Raw genomic sequence first — 19,660 nt, 5'->3', positions numbered from 1 at the left:
GTATTTGCGTCAACTGCCAACTTAAAACTATTTAGCTTAATTGTACTCATTAATATACTCTTTCTGACTGGATTCTTGGCAAGATCCTAGTCTGAGCTGACTCAAATGTTCTTTCTGTCCCCCTTTTCTCCAGCTTCCCATCAAAACAGGGAACATCCAGAACACCCACACCAGAGTCAGCACAGAGCACAACAAGGAATGTCTGATCAACATTTCAAAGTACAAGTTCTCTCTTGTAATCAGTGGCCTCACCAACATTCTAAAAAATGTCAACAATATGGTAATATATATCTTATATATTTTGAGTTGTTACAATATACAGGCATATTTTAAAACATGTGGACCAGTCTGCAGAAGTGTCATTTTTAATGAGTGTACTGCTTAAAGATAAGATGCTGTAGATGACTTTAGAAGACAGCTGATTTATATAGACTATACAATGCCTCTCTTATCACAAAAGGGCCTTATTTTGTGCTAGTTCACATGCCTCGTCTCTAATACACAAGGGTTGTGAGGATGAATAAATCTCTTATTTTTCTTCGATCTTTCTCCAGAGGATATTTGGCGAGACGGCTGAGAAGAACCTGTACCTCTCTCAACTGATCATACTGGACACACTAGAGAAGTGCCTGGCAGGGGTGAGGACTGCCAACATATTTTGCTCTAGTAATAAAACCAAAAAACCACCTTCTGTACTATGTTAATGTGCTAGACTGTCCTGTCCACTCAGTTAGATGCAGCCGGTCTTTTCCGTCATATTCCTACCTTCATATGTTAACTTCCATGTCCATACTATACCTACTCACTGCAACCTTTTGTCTGTAGAGAGGGTACCTTCCCATAAAACTGATCTTAAAAACTCTAAACGCACTGTCCACAACTCACCAATCTCTTAAAAGTGCTAGAAAACAGAAGTCTGGTGATAGTCTTGTGACATAGACACAGACTTCTGGTAATGCACTTAAACCACCATCACTCACGCTCCCCCTCACTCCACTGAAACGCGCCTCGAAGACCCCTCGGTAAAAGATTACAATTGCAGGTGTTTCCTCTGCTTGAGTTAGTGCTTTCCAGCTTCCAGATCCTCCAATGGGGATCCTCTGGAGTTTCCTGTATTGGCTTTTCGTTAGAGCCTGCCATCAGATGGACGCCAGCTGCTCTCGTCCTGGATGTGGGCTTTCACCTAAATCTCTCCCCTTTCTTTGGTCCCCCCCCCACACACACACACCTCACTGTTATTTTGTCTCAATTGTGAGGATTGATGTCATCCTCTTGAAATTGGATGCTGATATACGGTATTGAACTCAGAATGTGAATATTAGAATTTGCTCATGATAGAAATACGTGACTGGGGGTATAGAGAAGTGGCATTTTCAAACCACTTTAATGCCATCAATCTATAGCTGTACAGTGTGTGGAAGGTGAGAGGCATTCTTGGACCAGAAGGATGCCCTGAAAGAGAGAAATCCTAAGGGCATCAGAGCTCACTGATGTTTTTATTTATTGACACCTTCTTACAGTGTTTAGTTTTACTTCCATATTATAACATGCGTATTTAATTACATGTGTTTCTCTCTTAATTCCTGTGTTTGTCTCCCCTGTTTCTCAACAGCAATCTAAGGACTGTCTGCGTCTGGACGAGGCCATGCTGGTAAAGCAACTCCTCCCAGAGATCTGCCACTTCATCCACACGTACCGTGAGGGCCACCAGCACGCCACAGAGCTGCGTAACTCCGCCTCTGGGGTGCTGTTCTCCCTGAGCTGCAACCACTTCAACGCTGTCTTCAGCCGCATTTCCACCAGGTAGCCAACTGTTAGCTCTTCAAGGAAGAAGAAGAAGAAGAAAAAAAAGGGAGCAAGTCACTTTAATGTGTTCATGTGTCTTTGTTGTCATGGAAAGGTAGTCAGAACATAAATACAGTTTCAGCACACAAATGCTTTTCGGCCATGCCTTCCTCCATTGCAGAGCTCATGTCAGCCTCATGCCAAAAAGCACCTTGTTGTCTTTGTATCTCTCTGTCTGCTACATCCTTTTAATGTGACGTGGGGGAGAGAATTGTGTCTATACCTTCTTTGCTTACAGGAAGCTACTTTCTAGAATACCTACTTATGTTTTACTCCTCCTTTTTATTCCTACGTCCCCACAGGAGTTGTTTCAGACTTTTAAACCCTAATCAAGCAGATACTGTCATTTTTAGGATTAGCGGTAACTGCTATTTCTAGAATTCATCCTGTCTCCCTCCTTTGATCCTAGACTTCAGGAGCTGACAGTGTGCTCAGAAGACACTGTGGATGTCCATGACATAGAGCTCATGCAGTACATCAATGTGGACTGCTCCAAGCTCAAAAGACTGCTCCAAGGTAGCTGCACCCTCACATAGCACTTACACAGCACATGCTCCTGATTAAAGATGCATGTAAGGGGCTTGTTTAACAGTTAATTTAAACATTGTACCAGTTTCCCAGCCATGGATTAAGCCTAGTCCTAGACTCTAAACTTTTTCAATGGAGAACTTCATAGAATTCTCTTACTTTAGGCGAGGCTTAATCCATGTCTGGGAAGTTGGGCCTTAGTATTTATTTTGAAGAAATACTAAGGCCCGTAGTATTGGTAATTGTGCTGGTAGTATGCTTTAAAGACAACAAACACGTGTCTATTTTTTGTCTTGCTGTATTCCAGAAACTGTTCTAAAATTCAAAGCCCTCAAGAAACCTGCACAACTTGCCGTCATTAACAGTTTAGAAAAGGTAAAGGGAAGACCTACATCTGTGGTGTTATATTTTTACTGACGCCTGCTAGTGAGATATTTATTCACTTCGTTGATGTCAGTTGGACAGGGCTACTTGAAAGCTAACTTTAACCCTTTATTGAAGAAGTTTTCAAACCAGAATCAGTTCATCTATTTTGGTTTTGATTTAGACAAATCATGACTGGCACCGCATTGTGCCTCCTATAAATTCCATGAAGTGTTTCTAAAACAATTCAGCATCTTCAGAGTTCTTGCTCTTACATAAAACCTTACTCGGTCACGTGCTTTTAGACCTTCATGCTTCCATCTGTCCCTAAAAAGGAAGTCCCTTTTTAATGGTTATTATGTAACGTTGTTATTTGTTGTATTCAAACTGTGAGGTCTGTGTGTTCCTTCAGGCTTTCTGGAACTGGGTAGAGAACTACCCTGACGAGTTCACAAGACTCTATCAAAGACCACAGACAGACATGGCTGGTGAGTACTGGCCCATATATAATTTTGTATCTGTATTGATAAACCACATTACATAGCAAAAAGTACTGCGTAAATGTGGTTTTACACTTTCCCGGAACATACTGCAGCTGACTGTATTGAGTAGCTGAAATTATTATTACTAACCCTAACCCCCGCCCCCCCCACCCCGCTACAGACGCTGCAGAGAAGCTCTTTGACCTCGTTGACAGCTTTGCAGAAAGTGCCAAGAGGAAGGCGGCAGTGTGGCCCCTGCAGATCATCCTCCTCGTCCTCTGTCCCGAGATCACACAGACCATCTCCAGAGAGGTGGTGGAAGACAGCAAGGCCAATAAAGTGAGAGAATATATAGACATGGGCATTCAGAGACCACACGTCCTTGTTTTTAAGAGTCCATCCCACCTCTTCAGTTAATACTCACTCACTCACTCAATAAATGATACTCGACTCTCTATTCTCACTCAAACACACACACCCGCAAAAAAAAGTCCACTTGACTGTTGATATAAAATCAGTTATCTAGTCATGTTACATTTATTGTAATGCTGACTCTGACTGGTTCTGTTCCCTCCAACAGAAGCTGTTCATGGACAGCTTACGGAAGGCTCTAGCAGGTCAGGGTGGCAGCAAGCAACTCACGGAAAGTGCGGCCATCGCTTGTGTCAAACTCTGCAAGGCCTCCACTTACATCAACTGGGAGGATAATTCTGTCATCTTCCTCTTGGTTCAGTCCATCGTGGTGGACCTCAAGGTCAGAGCAGCACTCCAGCGCCCTCCAGGCAATGCAAGCACTCTCCTCAAGAGCTTTCCCTAGCGAGGCGTCTTTGTGTGTCTGTGCAAGTTTTATAGTGGGATGTTTTGTGGAACAATTAGCTAGAGATTGCAAGAATTCCTATGATTCCAGGAATCTGTGTTTGTGTCACTAATATCTTCATTATTGACTGCATCATGGGCACTGCACTAGTTAATCTAATTCTGTAAATGGTTTGAATGTAATGTGTGCCAATGGAAAATGGACAAGTATGCTATTTGTGTATATTTGTTGACTTTGACCATCTCCGTTATTTTCAAATACGCAATTTTCCTTGTATGTGCATTTAACATGACTTGGTGTTGTGTTGAGGTCACATGTCTCCCCTGTCCCATCAGGCCTTGCTCTTCAACCCAGCGAAGCCTTTCTCACGGGGGGCGGGCAGCCAGAGCGCCGACGTGGACCTCATGATTGACTGCTTCGTATCCTGTTTCCGTATCAACCCCCACAACAACCAGCACTTTAAGGTAGACCTCTGCCTCCAACACTTAGCTCTATTGCCAGCGAATGCCACAAAGAAAATACACCCTGATGGCTGTTCCACATGTACCGTCTGTGTTTGCTGTGCACCAACTGGAACAAACCTTTTCACAGGTGTGTTTGGTGCCCTCCTCCCCCTCCACCTTTCACTTCGTCCTGGTCAACTCTCTGCACAGGATCATCACCAATGTAATTGTGCATTTACTTAGCTTTTAATAAACAGAAAAACGCTACATAAACATCAACTTTGTAATAATACCATAATGGAATTAATTTGTTCATGTCAGAACAGTACTTAATCTTCTTGTATCACATATAAATAAACCTCTTATTTTTCACCTGTTTTCTCATTTTCCCCTCAGTCCCACCTGGATTGGTGGCCGATGATAGACGCTGTGTACTGCTATTCTGGGGAACTGAGATGCATGTTTTCAGAGACTCTGAGCAGAGTGACACAAGGCCCCAACACACACGCACCGGTAAGACACACACACACACACCGGTAAGACAAACACACACAAACCCTGGTGCCTTCTTTTGAAAATTGCTAGCTCCTCTAAAAAGTAGCTTTCGGTCTCCCCCTGTGACAGAGTCTGACGTTTAAGGACAGGATGACCACCAGCCTTAAGTTCAAAGAGAAAGCCACAGAGCTGGACACACGCAGTTACAAGTGCCTCCTTCTCGCCCTGGTCAAGCTGATCCACGCCGACCCCAAACTGATGCTGCATGTGAGTCTGCTGGAATTGAAACATTGTGATATTCTCCTTAGTACTGGATGGTTTCCCCATCCATCCCCAATTCCATTGCATGCTTTTGAAATACTTTTTGGAATGATTCGATTTACCATCAACTGATAAAGCTTCATCAGGAATCTTAGAGTCCAGACCCATTTTTAGGAGTCCTGTTCTCTCATATCAGTGTTGGGCTGGAATAAGAAGGAATCAGAAATACAAACAGTGCTTGTTTGCACCTTTTCATGTCTACTCTGTCAACATCTCTAAAGCTGTTTATTCTCCAATGTTTAAATGCTCGGATTCACTACTTACAGATTAGTTTAAATCATACAAGGCTGTGCTAGTGCTGATGCTAAAGTCATATTTCATGTGTGAAAATTTACCCATTCCTTGGAAGGTGTTTCTAGTAGTTCTGTTTGACATTAATGGCTAGGATTACTGTGTGTGCGTGTTTGCATATGTATGTGCGCGTGTCTGCTGTAGAACCCAGGGAAGCAGGCTCAGGAGATCCAGAGCAGCTCTGTGGAGCTCATCACTGGCCTTGTGCAGCTGGTGCCCTTCGCCAACACGGCCCAGCTCTCCCAGGAGGCCATGGAGGTCAGACATCCACTCTTTCTTTCTACTCTTACTCATTCGGTCTTTTATATTCCTAGCCCTATGCTTAGTCAGTTTCTCCTGTTGGTGTTACTCATTTCTGTTTAGACAGGGACAAAATACTTGAAAGAGAAAGAAAAAAAAACGTGGTGCTCTCTACCTCTGTTTCTCATCACCTGTTTCTCATCCTTTCCTTTTTCTTGTTTTTCTCTTCTTCTGTCCCTCCTCTTTTGTTTCTTCAGGCTCTGCTAGTCCTCCACCAGCCAGAAACCATTGAGCTGTGGAACCCTGATGCCCCAATTGAAACCTTCTGGGACATCAGGTACAAGCACACAACTCTGCTTGTCTCGTTCATTTGGGAAGCTCCAACTTGTAAAAAAGCATTGAGAACACACTGAATGACATGTTTTAAGTCAGTGTTCAATGAACTTTAAAGACTTTGTCTCAAATGTATAAATGGCATTCATAAAATAATTAAACACGAGATGATATAATTGATGCAGCATTCTTAAGATACTGGCTTATGTAAAAACTTCTGACACTTGGCTTCTGGGCATCCTTGTAGCTCCCAGGTGCTCTCTACCATCTGCGATAAGCTGATTAGTCACCAGCTAGTCAACAGCACAGAGGTGTTGAAATGGCTGCGGGAGATCCTGATCTGCAGGAACAAATTCCTCCTCAAGAACAAGGTGGGTACTCCTAACCAAGTCTCTTGTTTTGGGTGGGACTTTTTTCACAATCAGGATGAGTTTTCTGTGCACGTCACTGTTCTGAGTTGTTTTCAGATTAATTGTTCCCAAAGGTGTTGGCACTGCCAATCAACTTGTTGGCAGGTGCAAAATGCTTGTCTCTGTTTCAAAATTGTACATGTGTACATTGTACATTTGTACATGGGTATTATTTTGTTCAGGAGTGTGCCACCCATGGCAGTTGCATTCCTATCTGCCGGAGGGCCCAAACCAAGCTGGAGGTGTGCCTCTACCTGTTCCTCTGGAGCCCTGACGCAGAGGCAGTGCTGGTGGCCATGTCCTGCTTCCGTCACCTCTGTGAGGAGGCTGACATCCGCTGCTCTGCAGACGAAGTGCCCGTTCAGACCATCCTGCCCAACTATGCCACCTTCTGCGAGTTTGCCTCGGTCAGCAACATGATGGCGACCAGTAAGCTGTTTTCATTTTAAATTGATGCCTTTTCTTGTGTTTTGTAGGTGAAGTCCACATGATCCTGCGGTAAAGTGTTTTCCAAAAAGACACCTAGATTATAATTCCCAGTTCCTAATTCAACTCGGGTATCTCAGAAAAGACTATTGATTACGTGTACAGTCACTGTTATATTAAGTGTTGTATCCTGTGAAGGTTAATAGATACAAATATACACTAAAGTATAGATAAACACTGTACCTTTTTAATGTGTTCTTTTTTAAGGCCGCTCCACCCTACAGAAGAGAGTGATGGCCTTGCTGAGGAGGATCGAACACCCCACCTCTGGGAACACTAAGGTACATATTCTAGCATGTTCTTGATACAGTACACACAGTTCAGTTACATCTCGATCTGGTGAATCAACGATTGTCGTTTACATTCTTAGTTTTGTTTGTTGAGTTCCAGTTGTGTTTCTATGTTCTATCCCCAGGCATGGGAGGACACGCATGCCAAATGGGAGCAGGCCACCAAGCAGATTCTTAACTTGCCGAAAAACAAAGTAGAGGATGGTCAGGTAAAAATGCTTTTAGGTTCCTTTGCCTACACTATAGACTTTATGTTCATCTTCATTTGACAACTTTACAGTTTGCATAGAAAGGATGTTTTTCTAGTCTTTTTTCATGCTGGTCTTGACCTTAAACCTACACAGACATGTTCTCCTTTTTTCAGACCGAGGTTACCGTTCTTCTACTTTTAAAGCTGGTCTTTTTTGTTTTTGTCTCGTCCTCTCACTCAGGAGTGGATCAACATGACCGGCTTCCTGTGTGCCCTGGGTGGGGTGTGTCTCCAGCAACACAACACCCCTGGTCCAGTCACCTACAGCCCTCCGATGGGCCCCATGACAGAGCGCAAACACTCCATGATCTCCGTGATGTCCTGCGAGGTGTCGGCAAACTCCGCCGCCTCTTCTTCCTCCTCCAATGAAACGCCTCTGAGCAGCTTCCTGGACCGCCTCCTGGCGCTGTTGGTGTGTGGGCACGAGCGGGTCGGCCTGCACGTGCGGACCAACGTCAAAGATCTGCTGGGTCTGGAGCTCAGCCCAGCGCTCTACCCCATGCTCTTCAACAAGCTCAAGAACAGCATCGGGAGGTTCTTTGACACGCAGGGCCTGGTGAGCGGCACTAGGGGGCGCCTGTCCATCCATCTTTAGTTTTTCTGTAGCATACAACCATACAACCTGTACAGCATTTTAGAGAACAGGCATAGTATTTATGTAGGTTAAATATGTAAACTCTGAAATCAGTCTAACTTGATTTGTCCTTGGCCTGCTTATTACATTTTTAAGTGTTTTTAGATTAATGAGATTTTAGGATAAATTGAAGATTTCACTGCTTACAATGACCCTATAGTAGTATTCAAGTGAGACGGGTTTTTGCGCTCACAGGTCCCCATCAATGACACCAACACCCAGTTTGTGGAACAGACCATCGCCATCCTGAAGAACCTTCTGGACAGCCACACAGAGGGCAGCTCCGAACACCTGGGCCAGGCCAGCATAGAGACCATGATGCTCAATCTGGTCAGGTAGGAGCTCACACACACACACACACACGCCTGGGGTCTTAAAGCCAGTTATCCTATTGGTTGTACTGGACTGATTTTGAGGGGTTGAATCTGAAATGTACTTGCGTGTTTGCTTTTCCCAGGTATGTGCGTATCCTCGGCAACATGGTGCACGCCATCCAGATAAAGACCAATCTGTGCCAGCTAGTGGAGGTGATGATGGAGAGACGAGACGACCTGTCCTTCTGCCAGGAGATGAAGTTCAGGTGAGACAGGTAGTGCCATGTACCAGACCGGAGGTGGACTAATCTAGCTCGACCCAGGTCCCAGGTATCTTGGACCTCTCAAGAGCCTCATCTACAGAATATGAAGAAGTTTAGGAAAATATGTCACATGATAAGATTTTAACCTTATTTTACTTGCAAATAATATTTTCCTGCCTGATTGTCAGTGCTATTTTTTTTAGGGCTGGGTGGAAAAAAAAGATTTTTCAATGCACCGCGTTTCTCTCTTGAACGATTATAAATTGATGCAGAAAACTCAATAATCTGACTTTAAAAAATATATTTAGTCAGTTATCGTTTTATAATTGGATTGTACACCTTTGAATCGTAATTGAATCACGAGGTACCTTGTGATTCCCACCCCTACTGACAAGTTTTAGAATTGTTTTAATGTATTTCACAAATTATATGAAATATGAGAACGCCCTACCTCCAGCTGTTTTTTTCTTAATTTTGGGAACCACCAGATAGCCGGCATCTTGAGATCTAAGTGTCCTTGCGGGGCAATAGGGTGCAAGGAGACCGGAGAGGTACAGTGGTGCCAATCCATGCAGGATGCATGGATGACATCATATACATGACCAATGATGTGTTGGAGTTGTTAAACATTAGCAACATTGTTGTGGATCTCTTCCCAGGAATAAGATGGTGGAGTACTTGACAGACTGGGTGATGGGAACTTCTAACCATGCTGCAGACGATGGGATCAAATGCCTAACCAGGTACGGGCTGGAACCTTTCACCTGTCGAGCAAAACCCATTTCTGTCATATCAGGAAATAGGATTCATGTCATTTGTTATGGAATAGATCAGGTTCATAACCCAAATATTAAAATAAAAAAAGACAAAGTTTGCTAATGAGCATGCACCGAGGTAGGGGTGTGTGGGGGTCTTGTGCGCATGTGTCTGTGTTTCTATGTGTGTGTGTGTGTGTGTTTTGCAGGGACCTGGACCAGGCCAGTATGGAGGCGGTGGTGTCTTTGTTGGCAGGGCTGCCTCTCCAGCCAGAGGAGGGAGACGGTGTTGAACTGATGGAGGCCAAGTCCCAACTCTTCCTCAAGTCAGTACACCTTCTACCCTTCCTGTTCCTCGTCCACTTCCTTGATATGCATCAACTTTGCCTTGCTGTTGAAACATCTTGCCTAGGGCGGCGAAGGTGCTTGGGCCGGCCCTGCCCTATCATGTGGATGGATGCCAATGTTGATAACTGTAAACATACGAACACGCATGTCCAGGGTTTTTCCTGCATAGAGAAAATTTTGGCGCGCGCCAAAGCCGTTTTCCCGAGCGCCAATGACAAATCCTGAGCGCCAAAGGCAAAAAATAAAAAAATAAAAGCTGGGTTCATCACACGTGCAATCCGTGTCAGTGAATTGGTTCTCAATAGTATGTTTCAAGTACCATAAGCCGAACCCTCGTTCTATTTTGATCAATAGTAATCGAGTTGATAAGCGTGTCTTCTTGTCTGATCACGACGCAACTGTGAGGTGCGCGAATGGACAGAACGGCTGCGAGGGCCAGCCCGACGTGCACGAATACACCTGTACAAATGCTAATGAAATTTCCACAAAAAATGCTGACAAAAGTTTGATTTACGATTTCCAACGCAGCCTCCATTGGTATTCTTAACCTGGAATGATAATATATAGTGCAGTGTTTCCTCTATGGCTAAATTTCTGCCGCCACGGTATCAGAAATCGGGCTGTACAAAATTTTAGGCCGTCTATCAGCACTGATTGTTAGAGTGCATGTCGGAGAATAGCACGGACACGCGCTTCACACCGCAGTTGAGATTGCGTGTGTGCGTCCTTGAGAACTATAAGTCGTATAACTTATGTTGTCAGTTCATTTAAGCCTGTTATTGTATAAATGTATAGTTCTTGCAAATTTAAATTAAGTTAACTGGTGATTTTCGTTGTTTCTATTCTTCCACTGCTACCTAAATTGCACGTCTGTTGATTCGATAGCGATTGCTGCCCTTGCTCACGTTTGTATTTTAGGTGCATTATGATGCTGAAGTAGTTTTAATTAATAAAAAGTGGGTTTATTGTTATTATTTGCTACAGAATGCTTAGCCTATCAAGATCAAATGAAGCAGGCAGTGTACATGCTTCAGAGTGGCCTACCTTTGGCTAGGCTACTGACCATTTACAATAAGTTGTTACGTCAATTATTAATTGGCAGCATTTATGCCATTTAGAACATACTTTATGAGTGTAAGGTGTCTTTAAGTAGACTAACTTCATTGCTTTAGGGGAAATAGGATGAAAATATGTGCAATATTACATTAGCTATTAGATTAGATTTATTTTTCAAAGGTGAATAAATACATTGATTAGAAAAAAGAAAAAAAGAACATATATATATATTATAATTTTTTTGGGAGCACCAAAGACCCATTTTGACCCAGGAAAAACCCTGATGTCCTGTCACATCCAGGTACTTCACATTGTTTATGAACCTGCTGAACGACTGCAGCGAGGTTGAGGACGAGGGCCAGCCCGTGGGCGGCAGGAAGAGGGGCATGTCGCGGCGTCTGGCTTCCCTGCGCCACTGCACGGTGCTCGCCATGTCCAACCTGCTTAACGCCAACGTGGACAGCGGCCTCATGCATTCCATAGGTGGGCAGCTGCACGAGTATTCAATGTCGAACCACTTGGGCTTTTGTGTTTCACAACAGCTATGGAGGCAAAGCCCATGTTGAAGGCTTATTAAATATGGTTCCCCGCCACCTTCTGACACACACACACATTCCTCCTCTTGCTCCCTCTATCTCTCTTAGGTCTGGGCTACCATAAGGATCTGCAGACACGGGCCACCTTTATGGAGGTGCTTACCAAGATCCTGCAGCAGGGGACGGAGTTTGACACACTGGCCGAGACGGTGCTGGCTGACCGCTTCGAGAGGCTGGTGGAGCTGGTCACCATGATGGGTGACCAGGGCGAGCTGCCCATCGCCATGGCACTGGCCAACGTGGTGCCGGGTTCCCAGTGGGTACGTACACTGCCACACCCCAGCAATCTGTCTTGCACGTCGGCCGTGCCTCCAACACCATGGCACCGTGTTGTTTGCTCATGTGTTTTTTCATGTTGTCTAGGACGAGCTGGCGCGCGTGCTGGTGACGCTGTTTGACTCGCGTCACCTGCTCTACCAGCTGCTGTGGAACATGTTCTCCAAGGAGGTGGAGCTGGCGGACTCCATGCAGACGCTCTTCAGAGGCAACAGCCTGGCCAGTAAAATAATGACCTTCTGTTTCAAGGTAAAGTAACCACAACAACCTATTGGATACATCTAGTCACTGACGTTTGTCTTATTCATATCTAAATACAAGAAGTACTGTAGAGCCTGTGGTTGCTTTTGTATTTATTTGTATGTTTTCGTAGATATCCATATGTAGCTACATTGTGAACCAAGACCAAAAACTTTGTGAACAATAAAGACCAAGAAGTTTGTAATAAGAGAATGATGAACAATCCAATTCAAAAGCGTTACAAAATAGATTATCATTAAAACCTGCAGAAGACAGTGGAAATGTATTCAGGAGTGTTCCAACGAGCCTAACTAGCACATCTCCTGGGCCAGAATGTGTTTTCATTGCTGTTATGCATAGGATGGAGACTCTTTTACACTCATTATTGCCATCTTCGCTGGATGTCGATGCACCTGTGAGTAACTTGTGATTCATTTGTTCCTACTCTGTCAGGTGTATGGTGCTGTATACCTACAGAAGCTTCTAGAGCCTCTGCTTCGAGGGGTCATCACCACCCCAGAAAACATCAGCTTTGAAGTAGACCCCACCAGGTAGGGTGCCATCCCCCCAAACCAGTAGTACTGAGCGCTCTCATGTTACATAGGACACCGTTTTATAACACACATTCCCCCCCTCTCTCTCCCTCCCTTTTCCGTCTCCAGACTAGATCAAGGGGAGAACCTGGAGGAGAACCAGAGGAACCTGCTCCAGATCACAGAACGCTTCTTCCTGGCCATCATCAACTCATCCAGCGAGTTTCCCCCTCAGCTACGGAGTGTGTGCCACTGTCTGTACCAGGTACGTACCAGACTGACGCCACAGCACACTGCTCTGGCCACACCACCCCTCACGCAGCCCACAGCCTTAGTGTGTGTGTCCTTCCCTGTGTGTCTGTGTGAGTAAGCGCATGTTTGTGTTTATGCCTTACCGCTTTTAAAAACTTTTTTGCCCTCATGTGGCTAAATGTCCAATGGGACTGATGCCACTTCACTCACTGCTGTTACTTACTCCAGTAAACATACACACGCACACCAGAGTTTACACTAGACTTCTTTTTTGATTGCCATTATGGACGTTAATATTCCTAAATTCATATGTAGAACAACTACCAGACATATGTTTTAAATAGCCATATAATGGCCTACATTTACCAGTAATAAAACAAACACTATTGTCCAACAAATGTATTTTATTAAAAGTTGTCTGCAGAATGCCTCTGTGCAACCTTTTCCACAAACTTTACAAACCAAACATATTGGCTACAACAGTCCATGTATGGAGTCAGGTGGCTGAGCGGTGAGGGAATCGGGCTAGTAATCTGAAGGTTGCCAGTTCGATTCCCGGTCATGCCAACTGACGTTGTGTCCTTGGGCAAGGCACTTCACCCTACTTGCCTCGGGGGAATGTCCCTGTACTTACTGTAAGTCGCTCTGGATAAGAGCGTCTGCTAAATGACTAAATGTAAATGTAAATGTAATGTATCATTCCTTCTTTCAATATTCTAAATCGGCTTGGTTTCGATTCTCAATTGAATAATGGAAGAATAAATGATACATGGATTTTTATCGCCGAGGAATGTCTGGTTTGACATTTCGAAGTTGCGCTAAAATACAGAGCAGAGTGGCCCGCTATAGGCTTTTGATCTTGCGTAATGTTTTGTCACAAGACCAAACTCATATTCATTTCTCATTGTCGTAACAGCGGAGGCAAAACCAAACTTTTACATGAAGTATGTTTAAGTTGTTTTAGCAATATATTTTATAGGTCATACAATATTAGACTATTTTCGTTTCTAGTACTTAATTTATTTGGTATTATCTCCTACCGGACATTTGGGCGTTTGATATTTTCATCTACCGGTCAACTACATGTGATTCCGATTAGCTGGCCAATGCAGACTAATAACTTTTGACACACAAACAATCTTCTGTGAAAAAGGCATCCCTGTTGATGTCGTCTTAAAATGTTCTTTTTGGGGAGTGCTTGTGGCCTAGATATACTGACTTTCACAGGCTAGTGAAAATAACCTAATGTCGTCTTCCTCCTCTCACCTGTGTGAGTCTCACATTGAAAGCACACCCTTGTGGAAGTCTAGCCATTCACCATATACACACACACACACACATTTTTCCAGACTTGTACATTTGCATGCTTAGTGAAAAGACTCAGTCCACCACCCCCGCTGCTCTGCACTGCTCTTACAAAGAGCACGTTCTCTCTCTAACTGAAGTCACATTCTGGGCTCTGTCTGCAAGATAAACACAGTGTGGACACGGTACATCAGTGTGTCATGTCAAATTGTAATGCATGGTATACTCACACACAAGGTAGACGAGCCTAAACAAAGTTGATATTCTAGTGACTTTAAAAACCTATACTCTGAAGCCAGGTTAAGACCTTTACTCTGGGCAGATGCACGGATCAACTCATACTGATAACTGTATCAAACACTGTATATGATCCTAATGCATATTAACACACTCTGCTTAAGTCAAGTGCACAGATGGACACAGACTGACAGTGCAGTAAGGTGCTTTTGCCTGGTGTCCTTGTCACCACGCGTGTGCACGCCATGCTGTGCAGTGGATACGGCTATTCTGTCATATGCCCTTTGCCCTTTATGTCGTTGTGTGTGTAGCTGGCACTGTGACCATGTTTATGCTAATCTCTGTCCTGTAGGCTACTTGCCACTCTCTACTGACTAAAGCCACAGTAAAAGAGAAAAAGGAAAACAAAAAAGCAGTAAGTTCAGAGCACCTTTTTCCCCTCAGACACTTTTTTTTAATATATATCTAAAGCCAAAAAAAAAAAAAAAAACGTTTTTCTTTTTTTTTTTTTGCAGTAAACTATTCATTTGGTTTTTCATTATTTGAATGGTTTAATTTGGTGCTGACTTTTTAATTTGCCCAAAACGTTTTCCCCCACATCAAGTCTGTGTATCGATATTTTCTTGATATCATCGTACTAATATCAATGCCAAGTTGCTTCCATTTTCTATTAACAAAGAAGAAACCAGTGGCTCTCTGTTGCGGTCTCTCTAGTTGTCTTGTATGCACCCCAGGAGTGAATCTGTTACCAACGTTTGATCCACGTCTGAATGATTCTGTGCTCCCCTTCAGTTTTTGAACACAAGGAAAACACTTTGGCAACCAAATGACATTAAATAGACTTGAAGTGGGGAAATCAGACACAGTCATAGTGATGTGGATAAAATGCCCTGGTGTCTTCTAAAGGGAACTGGTGTTGTTGTGGGAGCATGGTGGTTAGGGAGGAAATACATACTGAAAAGAGGTTGAACTTTCTGGGTGTTTTTTTTTTTTGCAGTGGGCATCAGTAGCCAACAGATGACTCCCAGGTGGGGCCAGTTTGCAATGGTGCACTTGAGCAACTTGTCTCACCTGCATTGCTACAATGCATCATGTGCTAAACTAAAGGGACAGGAACATATAAACGCATAAGATTATTGACTGTTTTAGGGTTATTAACTATTTCTAGTTTGTTGCCTGTGCTGCTGGTGCCTGCTGCAAGGTCCCCAGGGGGTCCCTCTCTGTGTCTCACTCACTCACACACACAACGTTTTCTGTCATGACCATTAACAGCTTGCTCATAAATTGATTTCTTTTTTTCTGCCCTCAGGTCTTGCATTTTATTAACTATAGGTTTATCACTGCTCTCTGCTAGCGACGCTCTCAGACACAGACAGCAGTACAGACACTTGAGCACATTCACCCTGTTATATCCTGTGGTAGTGTTATCGTATAACACATCACCGTGTATATGACAGCGACTATCTACGTACAGTATTTGCACACCTTACACAAGGTAAAAGTAATTGGATCATTTTATCCGATGCAAGGAACAGTTGTATCATAATTTTTATTGAAGGTAATAAAACGGATTAGGCTGTCATGGCATATTCTGGTTTCTACTTGAGAAGTAGGGAGTTCCCCACAATAATATTTTAAGATGACTGAATTGACAGAGGCTTCTGTATAATCCCACTTATACAGATTATACATCTAACTCCTTTACTTGGCTATGTTGATCTTTTGGTTTTCTCTTAGCCTTCAAGCGGTGCATGTTTGAACCGTTTTTGAGGTCATGGGGATTAGACATGTTGTGGCCATATTCCTCACGCTGAATAGGCTTGATGGATTGCAAATTCCGTCACACCACTGGTTTTGAAGTTATACTGAACATGACTGTGTTTGTGTGTATAAAGGGGTGTATGACCTTGTGTAACTCAAGCATGTTAGTGGTAGCTTGGTTGCTGAACCAGTTTTGTGGACTGAATTTGCTATTTGTGGTATGTGTCTATACACACAAACAAACTCCTTTTCCTATTTAACATTAGCTCTGTACGTGTATAGATGGTAGCCATGTTGGTTCATTTTGCTGCAAAGCTCTCCAAATCATGGCTTCACATTTCACCGTATTTGTTCTTGACCGTTTGCTGTCATGATTTGTGGGCGGGGGCATTCTATCATGCCCCCCCTACTCTCTTCTTCCCTTCTGGCATCCTGTACATTTTCTTAAATCCTCACTTTCCAGTTTGAGGACGTATTGTCTATTCTCTGTTAATGTCGGTCTGCCTTTCTCTCTTGCGCACTCTCTCATGCGCTCTCTCTCTCTGGCTGTTCTCACATTCAATTGTTGTTGTGCTCTTGCTGGCTTAAACATAAGGCTTTGGTAAGAGATCTGGCCCCTCATGTTTGTTTTTGAGCCCAACCAAAATGACTGACACACTCTCCTCCCGCCTTCTCCCACCCCCCACACACCAAAAAAACACTCCAGGTGGTTAGCCAGCGCTTCCCCCAGAACAGCATTGGTGCAGTAGGCAGTGCCATGTTCCTGCGTTTCATCAACCCCGCCATTGTGTCACCCTATGAGGCGGGCATCCTGGACAAGAAGCCCTTGCCCAGGATAGAGAGAGGCCTCAAGCTCATGTCTAAGGTACACAGGTTTGAGTTGCATGGTAACTATTTTATGCAGTGTAGAGAACGTATGTGGGAGTAGTTTAACTTTTGCTGTGATTTTGGTTGTGTATTTAATTGTATTGTATTTATAGATTGTTAAACTACATCCTTCCATTCATAATCATTTACATTTACATTTAGTCATCTAGCAGACGCTCTTAACCAGAGCGACTTACAGTAAGTACAGGGACATTCTCCCCGAGGCAAGTAGGGGGAAGTACCTTGCCCAAGGACACAACGTCATTTTGCACGGCCATGAATCGAACCGGCAGCCTTCTGATTAATAGCCCGATGCCCTAACCGTTCAGCCATCTGACCCCCTGATCCCCTCATCATTTGAGTTTATTTGACTTCAGTGTTTCTATGCATGACACTACAGACATCCCAATGTTTCATTATGTTTTAAAGCTTGCTCTCTGTCTCTCTTCCAGATTCTGCAGAGTATTGCCAACCACGTCCTATTCACCAAGGAAGAGCACATGAGGCCTTTTAATGACTTTGTGAAAAGCAACTTTGATGCAGCTAGTCGGTAAACCATCAATGTTTTAGTTTTTAGCAAAGACATTTAAGTTGTGGCTTGATAATCATTCATTAGGAAAAAAAGCTTGTTGAAAGCATAGACTTACCATTCTTCATACACCTGGGATGTGCTGTTGAAAATGTACTTCAAATTAGCATTGAAATTATTGCTGATAATTGCCTTAGTTTTATAATGTGTTCTGACAGGGCTTATGGAATTTCAGTTTATGAATTGAGCAGGTGGTTTCAATCTAGAATAGAAACAAGCCATGTTGTCAATCTTGAACATTTCCACTTTTCATCCATATTCTCATAAAGGTTTTTTTTGGACATCGCATCTGATTCTCCACCAAGTGACTCAGTAAACCACAGCCTGTCTTTTATCAGTGATGGCAATGTACTGGCCTTACACCGTCTACTGTGGAATAATCAGGAGAGGATAGGCCAGTATCTATCCAGCAACAGGTCAGTACAAGTCAATAAGCACATGTAAGTATACATGTGTGCACACATGAATGACTCACTAATATCTGACAAATCACGAGCCACTAAGCTATTAAAAGAATTTCCCATCATCTCAACACGTCCGCATCTTATTGGCGTTTCCTTGTATTTGTCTCAGCTGGCAAAATACTTACAAAATGAAACGTTTTTTTTACTATTCTTAACATATTGTAATTACCATGAGGCTATCGTCAGGCCTAACTTACTGTACTAACGATATTTTATGTTTTTGGAAGAATGTTACAGTGTGGATTGTAAACTGATTTAATGAGTCAAATATATGAGTTTTGTACTTTTTGTCTCTCTCTTGCCCTCACAACTGTAGACTAGATAAGTGTGGACCTGGTTTTAATAAATTATATCTGAAAGTGACACACAGTGGCAGATCAAATCATATTGTCTGAAAAATAATATACTCATGTAACGTTGTTAAATTACATTTCAAAAATGAAAATTGTGTTCATGGAAACAAACTATTTTAAATAGGGAAGCTACCTAGCCATATATCTTCATGGTTGTTTTGTTAACTTTTTTGATTGTCTCTTCACTTTTCCTTACAGAGACCACAAGGCTGTAGGCAGGCGGCCTTTTGACAAAATGGCCACCCTCCTTGCTTACCTGGGTCCCCCTGAGCACAAGCCGGTAGATGACACTCATTGGTCTAGCCTTAACCTCACCAGCTCCAAGTTTGAGGAGTTCATGACAAGGTTAGTATTTGTTATACCCTTAACCCCATGATGTGGACTGTTGGTAAAAATCCAATCTGTTGGTGCATGTGTAGATTATTAAAAGTGCTTGATATCGTGGCTCATTTTCTTAGGCACCAGGTGCATGAGAAAGAGGAGTTCAAAGCCTTGAAGACCCTTAACATCTTCTACCAAGCTGGCACCTCCAAGACTGGAAACCCTGTCTTCTACTACGTTGCTCGCAGGTAAAACCTGACAAAGGTTTTTACTTTCTATTGAATTATTGTGTTTCTGTAGGACCCAATTGATGGGACAATTTGCTGCTAACTCTATGATACTGAAATGGATGTTGATCTTTTGTATTTTTAAACAATAATAAAGTTGCTGCAAGATAAAAGTTTTCAACTGTTCACTTTAGCTTCAGCCATTTTGGGAGCGCAGGAAATCCTTTTTTTTTTCTATTCATGAAAGAGTTATGCAAATAATATTTGCATAACAAATTAATAATGTTTTATGTAAATATTATTTGCATAAAAAAAACTATTAGGTTGAGAGAGCTTTCCCCTCAAAAGCATGTATGTGAGGTAGATAAAGGAGGGACATTTTTTGCAAGCCTTTTCACATCCTCTTTTTAGGGGTAGTGGCTTTATGCAGAGCAGTTTTATAAATAGACTTGCTTAAAAGACTTGAGCTACCACAGGCAAAATAATACTTACAAAAAACACGAATCAACATGTCTAAAACTTGTGTTATCACTGAAGATATGAAGAGGTTTAATATAATTTTCCCCCCTCACCCTTGGCAACTTATCAAAGTCTCTTAGTTCAAGTTGTCTTCTCCTTTTATTTTAATGGTCTAGGCTGTAAAGATTAGAAGGAATTATCGACATTGACCCTAAA

At 42.9% G+C, this 19,660-nt stretch overlaps 1 protein-coding gene across 2 annotated transcripts in view; it reads left to right on the top strand.

Annotated features, from left to right (window-relative positions):
- Nucleotides 1-19,660, top strand: part of LOC136951463 (neurofibromin-like) — a 50,289-nt gene that overhangs the window by 2,476 nt on the left and 28,153 nt on the right. For both annotated transcript variants that reach the window (XM_067245861.1, XM_067245860.1), the window contains exons 2-35: nucleotides 134-280; nucleotides 555-638; nucleotides 1,613-1,803; nucleotides 2,255-2,361; nucleotides 2,681-2,748; nucleotides 3,149-3,224; nucleotides 3,400-3,557; nucleotides 3,799-3,972; nucleotides 4,371-4,499; nucleotides 4,627-4,701; nucleotides 4,875-4,991; nucleotides 5,103-5,240; nucleotides 5,730-5,843; nucleotides 6,083-6,162; nucleotides 6,406-6,529; nucleotides 6,751-6,997; nucleotides 7,262-7,335; nucleotides 7,470-7,553; nucleotides 7,776-8,150; nucleotides 8,424-8,563; nucleotides 8,686-8,808; nucleotides 9,465-9,548; nucleotides 9,770-9,886; nucleotides 11,266-11,447; nucleotides 11,609-11,820; nucleotides 11,924-12,085; nucleotides 12,530-12,627; nucleotides 12,739-12,874; nucleotides 14,756-14,818; nucleotides 16,871-17,029; nucleotides 17,484-17,581; nucleotides 17,890-18,036; nucleotides 18,636-18,782; nucleotides 18,896-19,006. In XM_067245861.1, the coding sequence (XP_067101962.1) occupies nucleotides 134-280; nucleotides 555-638; nucleotides 1,613-1,803; nucleotides 2,255-2,361; nucleotides 2,681-2,748; nucleotides 3,149-3,224; nucleotides 3,400-3,557; nucleotides 3,799-3,972; nucleotides 4,371-4,499; nucleotides 4,627-4,701; nucleotides 4,875-4,991; nucleotides 5,103-5,240; nucleotides 5,730-5,843; nucleotides 6,083-6,162; nucleotides 6,406-6,529; nucleotides 6,751-6,997; nucleotides 7,262-7,335; nucleotides 7,470-7,553; nucleotides 7,776-8,150; nucleotides 8,424-8,563; nucleotides 8,686-8,808; nucleotides 9,465-9,548; nucleotides 9,770-9,886; nucleotides 11,266-11,447; nucleotides 11,609-11,820; nucleotides 11,924-12,085; nucleotides 12,530-12,627; nucleotides 12,739-12,874; nucleotides 14,756-14,818; nucleotides 16,871-17,029; nucleotides 17,484-17,581; nucleotides 17,890-18,036; nucleotides 18,636-18,782; nucleotides 18,896-19,006 (4,541 nt within the window). The remainder of the gene's footprint in view (nucleotides 1-133; nucleotides 281-554; nucleotides 639-1,612; nucleotides 1,804-2,254; nucleotides 2,362-2,680; nucleotides 2,749-3,148; nucleotides 3,225-3,399; nucleotides 3,558-3,798; nucleotides 3,973-4,370; nucleotides 4,500-4,626; nucleotides 4,702-4,874; nucleotides 4,992-5,102; nucleotides 5,241-5,729; nucleotides 5,844-6,082; nucleotides 6,163-6,405; nucleotides 6,530-6,750; nucleotides 6,998-7,261; nucleotides 7,336-7,469; nucleotides 7,554-7,775; nucleotides 8,151-8,423; nucleotides 8,564-8,685; nucleotides 8,809-9,464; nucleotides 9,549-9,769; nucleotides 9,887-11,265; nucleotides 11,448-11,608; nucleotides 11,821-11,923; nucleotides 12,086-12,529; nucleotides 12,628-12,738; nucleotides 12,875-14,755; nucleotides 14,819-16,870; nucleotides 17,030-17,483; nucleotides 17,582-17,889; nucleotides 18,037-18,635; nucleotides 18,783-18,895; nucleotides 19,007-19,660) is intronic.

The sequence above is a fragment of the Osmerus mordax genome, chromosome 11 (genome assembly GCF_038355195.1).
Source record: "Osmerus mordax isolate fOsmMor3 chromosome 11, fOsmMor3.pri, whole genome shotgun sequence".
NCBI classification, from domain to species: Eukaryota; Metazoa; Chordata; class Actinopteri; order Osmeriformes; family Osmeridae; genus Osmerus; species Osmerus mordax.
This window is presented reverse-complemented; position numbering and strand designations above follow the sequence as displayed.